At 41.4% G+C, this 13,112-nt stretch overlaps 1 protein-coding gene across 1 annotated transcript in view; it reads left to right on the top strand.

Moving 5' to 3' along the window:
- Positions 1-5,023: 5,023 nt before the first annotated feature.
- rorb (RAR-related orphan receptor B) overlaps positions 5,024-13,112 on the top strand; it is a 35,389-nt gene continuing 27,300 nt past the window's right edge. Inside the window, exon 1 of the mRNA XM_072665222.1 lies at positions 5,024-5,256. Coding sequence (XP_072521323.1) covers positions 5,250-5,256 — 7 coding nt within the window. The 5' untranslated portion in view covers positions 5,024-5,249. The remainder of the gene's footprint in view (positions 5,257-13,112) is intronic.

Raw genomic sequence — 13,112 nt, 5'->3', positions numbered from 1 at the left:
TGATATATTGTGATTTATCATGTAGCTCTAATCCATTGGTTGTATTGTGGTGCCACACAGGCCAGTCCAGATGTTTGACACTGATTGATATACGGTCAATAAAAATAAACCCTGAAACAGGCTGAGGTCCTTGTTTACGGGCAGAATCGTAGTCGTAACGTGCGAGACATGAAAGAAGAAATAAAAAAACACCTGCTTGTTTCCAGAGCGAAATAAAAAAAGGCTTGTGTCATTTGAGAGTTAAGGGGTGGTCCCTTGGAGGAAACGTGCCCTAATTTTTATTTTCAATAGAAACTTATCTAATTATATTGAAGTTAACTTCCTGATGGTTGATTCAAGGGCAAAGGAGTGACGCGAATGTAGTTTAACCTTAAAAACAGGGCTCGCTTTAATAGCTCTGCTGTCGCTATTTTTAGGCTATAGTACTACATTCCTTGAATGAACGTGAGAACGTATGGTCTTCATGAACACAGCAGTTATGTATGGAGTCCATTATGCTTGTATTGTTGTCCCTTAGGTGCGTGGGCAGTGTCTCTGTGGGCTGATGTATTAGAAGAGTCTCTCCGCAAAAAAACGTCTAACCTGTCTTCCCCACCCGACCCCACACACACACAATTAAACAGGCTGCTGTCGTTACTGCACCTTTAAGACTGATGTGGGTATGTAAATTACCTCTGCTGTGGCTGAACCGTTGCGCTTCCTGGCTGACACACACACCTTAATTGGCAGGGTGAATGGGCGGGGCTAAACTGCAGTAGACTGAATAAAGTGATGCCAGAGAAGAACCGCTGGTGCTTCCCCTAAAGAACCGTTTTTGGAAACGAACCTTTACGTCGATTTCTTTAAACCTTTAAAATGTTCTTCACACACATATCGGGTTACTCTATGGCTTTACTCAAAGAACCCTTTGTGGCACGTTTGAGAGTGTACGCGAAGATCTGTAAATACATTTATCAACTTTTGTTTTGCAACAGGGGTTAGGTACTTATTATTTATTAAAAGAGAGAAATTCCACACTTTAAAAAATATATATAATTATAATATAATAATTAAATAGTTAAAAAGTTTGGTTTGAAATTCTATGTTGTAGAGGAAGTTAGACTTGTTCACAGTGCTGGTGTATGGGGCAATAGGGTGGGTAACAACATTGCCCTCCCCCCACGACGGGCCCCGCTGTCTCAAATATCGTGGCATCGTGGTCAAAATTTAGCGGCGGATGAATTCTACGCCGAACACAGTCTCTCCCGTAAGTCACAACACGCTAATTCTGAGCAGGATTTGTTTTCTGTAGTTTTATCCATGATCCATCTTTGCTAAAAGTACTTTTTCCGTTGTTTCAGAAGCTCGGACTTCTGAAACAAGAAGTCTTATCGTCACACAGACAGAAGGGCGTCTTTACAACCTCCATAACAGTTTATAAACACACAGCGCTGCGGCAGGTTAGACGATATGTGGTTGAAATAGACACAGAGAGAAGGGCACCCAGTCTTTTAGTTAAACAGGCACATGCTAGTGGTCTGTTACCTCCGCTTGCTAACGTTACTGGTGAATATGTCCCTTAATTTCCTTCAGTTTATCCGAGTAGAGAGCTTGAACTGCATTGCTACGTGACACTAGCTACACTGCACTGGGCGAGAGAGAAGCGCTGTAGAGAGACGAACCTTTGTTAGCTGTTTGATTATGATTACAGTCCGTCCGTTAGCGGAGGAGACGTTCTATTCTTCACCCAAAATTACAAATAAAACAAAGTAAAGCACTACATATAGGGTACATTAAGGCAATGATGTAGTCGTGGGCAAGCCTGGGTCTGGTCACCTCCACTGTAACCAAACACACCCTGAATGACTGTTTACATCTCAACCACCCGGTTTTGGAAAAAGCTGTGGAATTCCCCTTTAAGTAACGCAAACAAATTAGAGACGAGACGAGGAGCTCCAGCGCTGAGAGTACAGTAAGGCCATGGGCCATGGCAGATTCCCTTCTGCTTCGGTGGCTGTTAGGCACCATATGGCCTCAGAAATCTTTCATTGAATCTTTCATTCTCACTGTAATTCCGCTTTGCATATGTAACTCTGTACAAATACAACATTTCCATAACCCCTGTGCGTATGGGGTTGTCAATATTTGTAAATCCCCCACCCCTCCCCCCCAAATTGATTGCGTTTAGCCTGAGGCCTTTCAATAAAAGCGTATAGAAAAAAACAACAACAGAAAAATACCACTTCAAATTCACCATTAAAAAAAATATGCACGCTGTAGCCAGCAAACAATCCCTATTCAACTTCACAGGTGAGGTGACACAGATTTTTCTGTTAATGCCAAACCCTAGGCCTTTGTAAAGGGGCTTACAAAAAGCTTTTTTTTTTTTTTTTTGTTCCCCTCCAGTGTGAGACCGTCTAGTCTCTCCAGCATAAAGCCTCCACAACGTCCATTTGACCGGTCTGGCTTATTGTCATTTGGTCATTACATCACAATTATGAGGCTGCTCTTGGAGGGAAAATAGGAAATGAAAAAAAAAAAAAAAAAAAGAAAAGACAGAAATGTAGGTCACTGGAGATGCGCTCGCGGCGATCCGTCTCTGCCTACCCCGGGATGGGTCCATAGCTCTGTCTCTCAACCTCCCCCTCCATACACACACACACATGGGAGACGGGCAAAGTCATACACACTCTCTCCCATTCTCTCCTTTACCACAAGCTAGTTAATGAGACAAGGCAGGTTAGCGATGACGGATGGCCGATTACAAACTGGAGCCGGCTTCTCTAAAGTCTTTATCTGTGTAGCTTTACAGCCAGCCGTAGAGCGATGTACGTTCCTCTGTAAATTACACATACGACTGTGTTGCCCCTTTTCTTGACCTTTCTAAGGACCTTCTGCTGACCACTCCCTGCTGCTGAAAAAAAGGTTGGATTGGCTGAGAATGTGTGCAGCTGCTTCAATAAATGTTCCACACACTCAATATGGAGCTGCCTTTGGCACTTCATGTATCATGAGAGGGGTACCCCAGGGCTCAATTTTAGGCCCTCTGTTGTTGTTATACATAGAAGACCTTGTTAGCCACTAAGCTGCAGCAAGCGTTGCTCTTATTTGTGGATATATTTCGGGGTTCCTGTTTGGGAGGGAAATACGCACTCACTCACTGCTTTCCTATTGTGGTAATGTGCGTATAAATGCAGTAGCTTATCCACAGTTGTCATGGTGTGATCTGTAACTGTCGGCTCAATCTGACTCTAACTTGTCAGAGCTTTTCTGAAGCAGGAGTCGTCTCCTAAGGAAGAACGGAAGCAGCCTTATCTGGGATCCAGCGGCAAGTGCACTCCAGTCTGCCCCAAAAGGGTTAGTGGGTCATAGGGTTGAGGATGTCTTGCACGGCTTGACTGCACAGCCTGTGCTTCCTCGGCCTGTGCTGCACTTCACACACATCCCTGAGAGCCTCTCTCCGTTTCAGGGATCTGGATATTGTCGTGAACCATCGTTTACAGCAGGGCGTTACAGTGTGTAAGTGAAGGATCTACAATGAACTCATTTTAATTCAAGTGGACCAGAGGAAAGTGCTGGACCGTCATTTTAATTAACAAGCTTTTTAACAAAAGGCTTATTAAACATCCTGATACTGAGAAATAAGAAATATTAATAATAATAATAAAATAATATATAACCGTTATAGTCTGAGAAACTAAACATCTACATTTCAGTGCCATATCAAAGGCCTGTAATATTGAGTGTTTATATAGTGTTATTGTAGCATGTTATTATATGCAATAAGTATGTTTTCTTTGAGTATGTAAAGTGATGGTTATACATTATGATTATACATGCAAATGTACTGGACAATCATTGTGTGAATGGGCTTTAAACATTACTGCTAATAATAATCGTAATACTGCTAATAATTACAAGTTATAATCTGAGGAACTAAACATATAACTCTCAGTCCAATATAAAAAGCCAGTAATGTTGTAAGAGCTGGAGTAGTTGTTAGAGTCTAGTAATAATGCTTGTAACTATTGTAATAAGCATGTTATACACTGTAATAAGCATGTAATTAAAAAGCTAGTATAGGTTCTCATTTTTCTTAACGAGCCTGAAAAATGACGCTTATACATTATAGTGGCCTTGCAAAATGTACCAGCCAATCATTTTATTTATGGATTTTAAACATTACTACTAATAATAATATTTAAAATAACAACAATAATAACAACAATAGTAAAAATGGTTAGTTATAATCTGAGGAATTAAACGTGTTAATCTCAGTCCAGGGCTAGTAATACTGTGAGAGCTGATGTAGTTGTTAGAGTCTAGTAATAACACTATTGTAGCTATTGTAATAAGCATGTTATACAATGTAATAAGCATGTATTTCAAAATGCCTGTCCACTATTTGCTTGAGCGTCTCATTTTTCTTAATGAGCATCTAAAGTGATGGGTATTTCAGGTAGACAAGCAGAGTGAGCTGGGCTATCATTTCAATTGATGAGATGTCATACTACTACCACTAATAATAATAATAATAATATTAATAATGATGATAATAATGGTATTAATGCTTCAAATAATAACTGTTAAGTAACTAAACTCATACATTCTCAGCGCAGTATAAAAGCCGTGTGGAGCGAGTCATTAGTCATATATAGTGTATAATAAATATATAAATATAACACACTACAAATGTTTATAAACTATTATAATAATCCAGCTCTGAACCCAAACCACAGTCGCTCCTCCAGCACTCCCTATACATGAGCCTCCCACCGATCAGTGGGCGGAGCCTAGACTCTCTGTCCAATCCAGAAGAAGATGCCCCACCTCGGGCTCGGGGAAGTGGGCGGAGTCGAGCTCGCCCGTCCAATCGGAGCTCCTGGGGGGGCTCTCGTGCATGCCGCCCCCCTCGAGCTGCCCCACGCGAGCGGTGAAAACCTCCGTGGGTTCGCTGCGCCCGTTCAGGTCGCGTGAGAGTCCGCACGCTCGTGCTGCGTTTACGGGATGCTCACGCGCGCGAACCAGCCGCCTGGGCCGTGACGAGAGAGGACCGGACCGAACCGAGCCGAAACAGAAGTACTTTTTTTTTCTCGGTTGTTGTCGCTGATTCCGGTTGCCAGGGATCTTGTCGTTGTTGCTGCGGCTGCGGCTGTTGTTTTTGTTGTTGTTATTGTCGTTGTCGTTGTTGTTGTTGTTTTTTTTTAAACCCCTTGTTTGGGTTCGTTTCGTCTCTTCATGACTGGGAGCGAGTCGCCGCCGACACCACCATGCGAGGTAGGAGCACGACTGTTTCTGACAGGCTGATTTAAATAATGAAAGAAGAGCCACTCTGACCGGGCAGTGGGCTCGCAGCCGGGGTGGGTTGGGGGTCTGTGGCTGGGTTAGGGTGGGATGGGATGGGAAACACCATAAAAACCGCAGCGCTCGCGCGTCTTTATATTTGGAGCACAACTCTGGCGCAAAAGCAGCGCGCGTCCCGGTGTGTGCCTGTATATCTATATCTATATATGTGTGTGTGTGTGGTACCCCCAGTGTGCTCGTGTTAAGTCTCACCTTATGCAACTATGAACCAGCGGTGGAGTTTGACCTCCTCGCGGTGGCGAAATCCTACCTGCGAACTGCGCGCGTGCACGTGCGTTTACTGCGTTTGAGCGCCGTGCGTTGCGTGGAGTGTAGCGGGGGCACTGTGCGCGCGCGCGCGAGCGCGTGCGAGAATAAGACCCCGCGTGAACAGAAAACTTTGGGCATCGGGCTTTAATGTGGGGTCTGGACGAGGCGCGCGCTGCTCCGTCCGTCCGCTCCACTGACCCATTTCCGTCAGTCAGGCGCCGCTTCGCGCCCACTGCGCCGAAGTGCAGCGCGCGGGCGACGACCACCGACACGGGCAGCTACTTTTATTTGGACGAGCGCGTGAGACTGCTGTACTGAAGAGTGTGTGTGTGTGTGTGTGTGTGTGTGTGTGTGTGTGTGTGTGTGTGTGTGTGTGTGCTCACACTCGTTCATGGCTAAACGTAATTCTCCATACAGTCTGGCTTGTTTGGAAACGACAGTGAAAATTCGGTGTGTGGTTTTAATAAACACTAAATAATAAACGACACCACGGTCCTATTAAATTAAAAACTTCAGTAATTATATAAAAATAAAGAGATATAAACATCAATATGTGAAAGATAGCTGTGGCTAAAATCTGCCATGTTTTGCCTCACGTTTGTGTGACGCAGCTAAACCCGATTATACACGAGAAAACAAATATAATGATGAAACTTATTTATTAAAATATCTGTTAATAATAAACATAAACGTATCAAAAAATCGATGTGTGAAAAATGTAAAGCCTGTTGAATAGTCGTTTGTGTAGCTCCACACACTCATTTCGTCTCTAAAACGTACCTTGTTTTGCCTCACACTCATTTTCTAGCTTAAAATAAATACAATTTGCATTGTTTTGCCTCACAGACTTTTTTGTAGCTACAAATGACTTTATTTGGCCTCAGAAAAAGATTTAATAATGAAACGCACCCTGTTTAGCACCACAGGCTAGCCATGTATGCTAGCTCAGAGTACACTGCTTAGCTTAATGCACTAATGTCTGTGACTGAAATGTAGCTAACTTGTTTAGTTTCAGACTAAATAAATCTCATAGATCAATATCTGGGCTGGAAAATAGCTGGTTTAATATCACGGACTCATGTTTTGTTATATTGTGTTGTTGAGGCTTATTTTGACCCGAGTCACGGATTCACGTGATCAATTTAACAGGCTAGCTAACTGTGTTAGCTGAAATGACTCGATTTAGCCGTACATACTTAATTTATGATTAAAATGGGATTTGTTGAGTTTCATAATTATTATGTTCAGTTTCAGGCTGATCCCTGGAGTAAAAATTCATTTATAAACGATGAGCCAGCCTGGCCTAACTGGAGATAGCAGGGACAATTCAGGATTTCTGAATGAAAATAATTGTGAAGGTAAAAAGTTAGAGAACCGTGCAGTTTCACAGGCGTATTTAAATAAGTTAATAAAACTCGTTGTTGTTGTTGAAGACGATCTGTCTTTAATAAACTGAGGTAAATCCGGTTTGTTAAACCGTGTAAAACACTCCGTTCACACTGAGGCTCTTTACCCCGTAAGGATCCGGTCGTGTAATCATGTGACCAGATCAGCAGGTTTTTACAGTCTGGGCCAAGAAACTCCAAAAAAACTCCAAAAAATATGTGCTAATTAAACTCCTAATCATTAAAGTCCTGTTCATATTTAATATCACCTGGTGTTGTTAAGATTTTTATTTTGTATTTCTCTGCTCTGAATTTGCTCATGGAGGATCTTTAGGGCTACAGTTCACTTTTCCACGGTCATTTCTCTGATTGTTACCGAAAGTTTATTCCCCACCCGTATCCCAACCGGCCACGCCCCGGTGCCTTATGATTGGGTAAGAGTTCCCACTCAAGCGCAGTCCGAACTACAGGCGAGGGAGGAGCCGGGTTGCCTCTAGCCAATGAAAATGCACGGGGCGGGGTTTTGTCCGAATACGAGTGGGAAGTTAAACAGGAGGAAAACGCCGTCAGAAAGCGTCCAATTCCTACTTTAACCAGTTCAGCTATTATATTAAATTAGAATATAAATGATTATAAAATACAATTATACAAAATAATTAAATTAAACACGAAACACAGAACAAAAAGAGTAAAATATTTTTAAAATATTGATTAAATAATTTATTTTATATTTTTATTTTATATTAAATGTTATATTCATTAAGGCTAGAATAGAGTGGTTTCCTCAACCAACAAAAAAAAGTTGGCTTTTGAGAGACGTTTTCCCAGCATTATCTGTCGTGGACAAATTTGTGAATTGAGTGAGCTGTGGATTCGCCACTCAGTAGCTCATACTATTAACTAGTCATTCAGTATTTGTTGCTGATTAATGCTTGTTCAGACTAATATTAATTTATGATTATCTATCTATCTATATTTATTTAGTTCGATTTACATCTGCTGGTCAAGCAGGACTTGCATTGTTGGGTGTTTGGGTGAACCGAAGGAAGTCAAACTGTTCTAGACGCTTTCTGCCATGAAGCCGTAAAGATTTATACCTGTGAGCACCGTCTGAGAGTGTGTGTGTACACGTGTAAGTGTGTGTGTATCAGTCAAAACATTTATCTGGTTGCCAGATTGATTAAAAGTGTACCTACACCTCATCAAGCGTTCCAGCTCCTGGACCGTGGCAGCTAATCTAGTAACTCTAGAAGTGATTGCTTTCCAAAGCCCTTCTCCATTTCACTGTGCTGTAATGCCTATACACACACACATACACAAGACACTGTCAGGATGTGGTGTCTTACGTATTTATGTGGTGCTATAGTATGTGGATTATACACACGTGAATCATCTTTATGAAGTAATTATATGTCCAGTATGTATTATGTATATTAAAGTCTCTATGTGTAATAATAATAAACCCAATGCATTTTAGATATAAGAAACTGTATGTAGTAATATGCCCAGTATGTATTGTAATGTAAATATCGATATGTAATAATGATGTCCTCTATTACTATGAAATATAATTAAGGGAAAAACACATACATTCAAGGAATACAGAAATACAGTCACACACTGTGTGTGTGTGTGTATGTGTATAAGAGAGAGAGAGAGAGAGAGAGAGGAAAACAGAAGGAACAAGAGATGTTGTAAACCTTCCTTCTTCAGGCTTTTTTCTTATTGTCCAAAGTGGCCACCTGTTGGGCCGAAAGGGAGCAGCCGCTCTCCCAGGCCTCGCAGCCCTGTCTGGCTCTAATTTCCAACGCTGAGCCGCATCGCATTGACCCCGGGGCCTCGGCCGCCGCATTCAGACCCGGCTCGGCCTCCGAAACTCGCAACTCAGATAGACAGCGCAACACAATGAGCTTCAATCCCCAGCGCCAATGGCTTCAAAACTCTCCAGAGGGCCCATTTGCTCTCACTGAAAAAAAATAGCTTTAGTGTGCCCAATGTCCTGCAATGAAAGTATACGGGACTTTAGCTACCATGCGCCCAGTGTTTACGGTGTTACAGTGCAATGGACCTGATCGATTTCATTTATTGGGAACAAGTACCTGGTGTTCATAGCTCATACTGATTTAACAGAATCCAGCATACATATAGCATAAAGCATCTAGCGCATATATATATATGTATACATGCTTTCTTGTAAAACTGCAGAGTCATGAAAGATATTTAGGACTAATCTGAAATGTTCACTTATTCACATGGTTTGTGGGAAGCAACATGATTGCCTTGACATGTTTGCACTGCTTTAGTGTTCCCAGCTCAGAAACTAGCATCTGTTATACTAGGATGTAGCTACATAGCCTCATGGCTCTCACACAGGGATATGACGGACAACCCGTAATCTGGTATTACACAGTGCCCAGTGACTTTTAATGTCTATTAATGAGTTCCCAGTGATGTTACCTACGGATAAAGCAGTGATTCCATGAGATGGACACTAAGCAGACATGCTAGTTTAAATGTATTTAATGTCAGGAAATCACAGCGTTTGTTTACATTCTGTTCAAATTGCACATTGATACCATAATAACCATTTGTTTCTATACATTTCTAACATTGATAAGTACAACTGAACTGGTGACAGAGGAGTTTGCATTTAATGCTAATGTATTTTTTTTAGTTAATCACACAACCTTTCTGTGAAGGGTGCTTAAAAATATCTCTTTAAAAAAGTTCTGTGTTCAGTAACAGAGTTGTAATGCTCTGCGGAACCGGAGTGAAGTGCCTGTACATGTACCGTTAAGTTCATTAGCTCCTTAGCAGTGACTCACTGTTCATCATTTTTCTTTATGGACTTGTTTGCTAGACCTGCAGTTGTCATTGTCACTACAATCACTAAAACTTGTAATTGTACTTAAAATTGAGTTGATTTATATATTTTATATCATTATATGGTAAAAACCTTAAAATCTCAAGTTAAATTAATAAAAGCAAATCTATAGATGTATATGTTAGTATTTCATCTTACTAGTTTAATCTTTTATGACAAAAATGTAAATTTCACTAAGAAACTGCATTATTAACCACTTAGCATTTAACAATGATAGAAATATTAACTATCATTAATGACACAACCTATGATTAAGTTATTAGATCTAACTTTTTATTTTGTTGTTTTACCAAAAGTGCGTAAAGTGTGTTTTTGAGGATCAAAATTTTCACATATCCTCTAAACCACTCACTGCTCCAAAAGAACAAACAAGACCATTGTTTTCTGGACGCACATTTAATCTGCCTGTATTTTTAATTTACTGAGAGCTCTACTGCATCAGCTGTGTTTTAGACTGATTAGAAAGTCAGGTTATGGTTGATCACAGTGATTAAATGCCTTTAAAAAATCAAAATCACTTTTCTGTGAGTGTATTTGACCGCTTGCTCAGCTCATAATTCCAGTGCTCCTGTCTGCTGGTTTTTTGCCTCCAGCTCAGTGCAGGATTAGTACTTATTAGGTTGTTAATTGTGGTTGTTTCTGTGTTTTCCCCCCATTTGTTTCTTTTGGCCTTTAGCTGAGTAAGAGCTTGTACTTACGTAATTTAGGGAAGATTACGCAAAGTCATAGAAGGAGACCCAATCCCATACAGTGGGACAGAAACCCATAGAAATAGACTCACTCTAATTGCGCGGTTGTATCAGGAGCTACTGTGTTGTATTCCGGTCTGTTGGATTATTATGTACTGTTTTCTGGTCGATGTGACATGCATTCTTGGTGATATAGTTGGTATTAGTAAAGCTGCCCTGCATGTGTTACTTATTTCTCAGTTAATCTAATGCATGTTTAGTTCCAATTTCTTAATTTTACAAAAGTTCATGTATTGGTATCATCATCTGCTGTAGCTAGTGGATTTAGTCTGTAACTATTATATACCACCCGCATTAATGAGCGTATAATGGACAAAGCACCAATAATGAGCAGCTTGTTTTGGTTGCAGCATAGCTGGAATTGAAACTCATGACATCCTGACAGGACATAAACTTAACCCTAATGCAGAAACTATTGTAATATATTTGATAGGCCCTTGGTTTAGCATATTGGAGTGGAGTACCTCAGAGTTCTGTTTTAGGGCCTGTTGAATTTGACAGCATCATTGTGTATGTGTATTTGTGTGTGAGTTATGTGTTGATTTTACGCATCATCCACTGCAAATGCTGTTTAGAAAAACAGTGGTGTGACATTAGAGAGCTGGAGCTGATCTCTCCAAGCTCCACTTGCAGACCTGCAGATACAACACCTCACTTTACACCTCACACACACTGCTCACAACAGCACTGAGAGAAAGATAGGGGGAAAAGAGAGGTCCATAAGTATTTGGACACTGACAGAACACTGGCCGAGGGTAGAACATTTTAGCTTTTCAGCCTTTCTATTGTCACAGACTCAAAAGTAATCGGACTGTTGACTGTTGAAGTGCAGTTTCACGGCCAGGTTTGGCCTGTTCCCTCATTTTTCCATGACGGATTGGACAGATGAGGAGATTTGGTCAGGTCTGGGGTTGATTCAAAGTGGTGAATGTACATTTGGGGGCTGTTCATTAGACTGAGAAAAAAAGCAACAAAGCAAACCTATCAGAGTAAGCAAAAACCAATCATCCCTGACAGGGAACTAAAATAGAGTGATTGTAGAGCTTTTGCTTCATGAGAGCAAATACAGAGACGAAAGCCACCGTTAACACTCGAGAACAGAAAGGCCAGATGAGACTTTGCTAGAAAACCTTTACAAAATTAAAGGTCTCCTCAGGTCTGGAACAAACATCTGGAACTTTGGGCAGATAAACCAAAATGAACATGCACTAGAATGATGGGAAGTGAAGAGTATGGTTAAAGAAAAGATGGGCTCTTAAGTCTAAGCACACCAAATCATCTGTCAAGCATGGTGGAGGGAGTGTTACGACAGGTGTGTGTATGGCTGTTAATGGAACTGGGTCACTGGAACCTTAAAAGCTAATACCCAGGTCTCTTAAAAAGGCCTGGATCGGTCCCTGATCCTAAGTTACTGGATCGGCTCGGGACATCCCTAACACATATACACACATACAAAGTCATTACTCTCCGCTCCTTTACATTCATCTGCTGCCTTGTATAGCAAACGCCGCGCCTCCAGCAGTGTACAATAGGAGGCTGTGTGAAATTACACACGTATGTGCTGAAAGCTGATTAGCCCATATCACCGCCTCGCTCACATAGCAGACCCTCTCTTCGCACTTGATAGGACGATGGGATGGACAGGATGGGCGCTGTAATTTAATATTCAGAATGCTGGAATGGTCAACGTTAACCTAGTATTTGTTTGCTTAACCTGGCTTAACCACCCCCATGGATGCCATCTACATGGGAAAATCTAAATATATGGAAGCATGAATGTATAGAAGCAAATCTACTAGAATAGATTCCTCTGACAGCTGTTAATGAGGTTAAAGGAAAGACATAAAGCCTTTGATTAATTCGTTTACATGGATATCCTGGATGGCTGTGAAAGCAGAGTTGAGAGGGTGTGTGTGTCTGTGTGTGAAAGGGAGATCCTTAGAGAGAGATTTAGAAGAAGGGTGTGAGCGATAGGAGAGAAAGGGACAGATAAGCAGTGGCTGGATGGTGGCGAGAAAGAGAGAGAGAGAGAGAGATGTTAGAGAAAGCGTTAGGTAGATAATGTTAGGAGAGATAGCAGGCATGTGAGAAAGGGAGCGAGAGGGACAGAGAGGGTGTGAGAGAAAGCCTCCAACAGATAAGAATGTAAAGAGTGGTGTGTGTGTGTGTTTAGAGAAAGAGAGAGAGAGTCAGGTGATGGTTTTTTGTGTGGAATGGACCCTGGGGGCCACTTTAGTCAAGCAGCTCGTTCCCCTCAATCTGATTAAAGCCTGAGGCAAAGCTGTTACCATACTATGCACACACATGAGTGTAGCACACACACAGTGTAAGTGAACAAAGTTTATAATACTCTTAAGATTTTTTCAAATGAATCCAATTCCCAACCACTAGCTAGGATACCCTCTCTCGCTAGCTTCCATCGAGTCATACAAAACCACATCTTTTCCAACAGATTCCCACGCTGGCTAGCATTGACGTACTCACTATCCTCCCCTCCCAGAG

The sequence above is a fragment of the Salminus brasiliensis genome, chromosome 20 (genome assembly GCF_030463535.1).
Source record: "Salminus brasiliensis chromosome 20, fSalBra1.hap2, whole genome shotgun sequence".
Lineage (NCBI taxonomy): Eukaryota > Metazoa > Chordata > Actinopteri > Characiformes > Bryconidae > Salminus > Salminus brasiliensis.
Note: the sequence above shows the minus strand (reverse complement) of the source record. Positions and strands in the feature narration are given on the sequence as shown.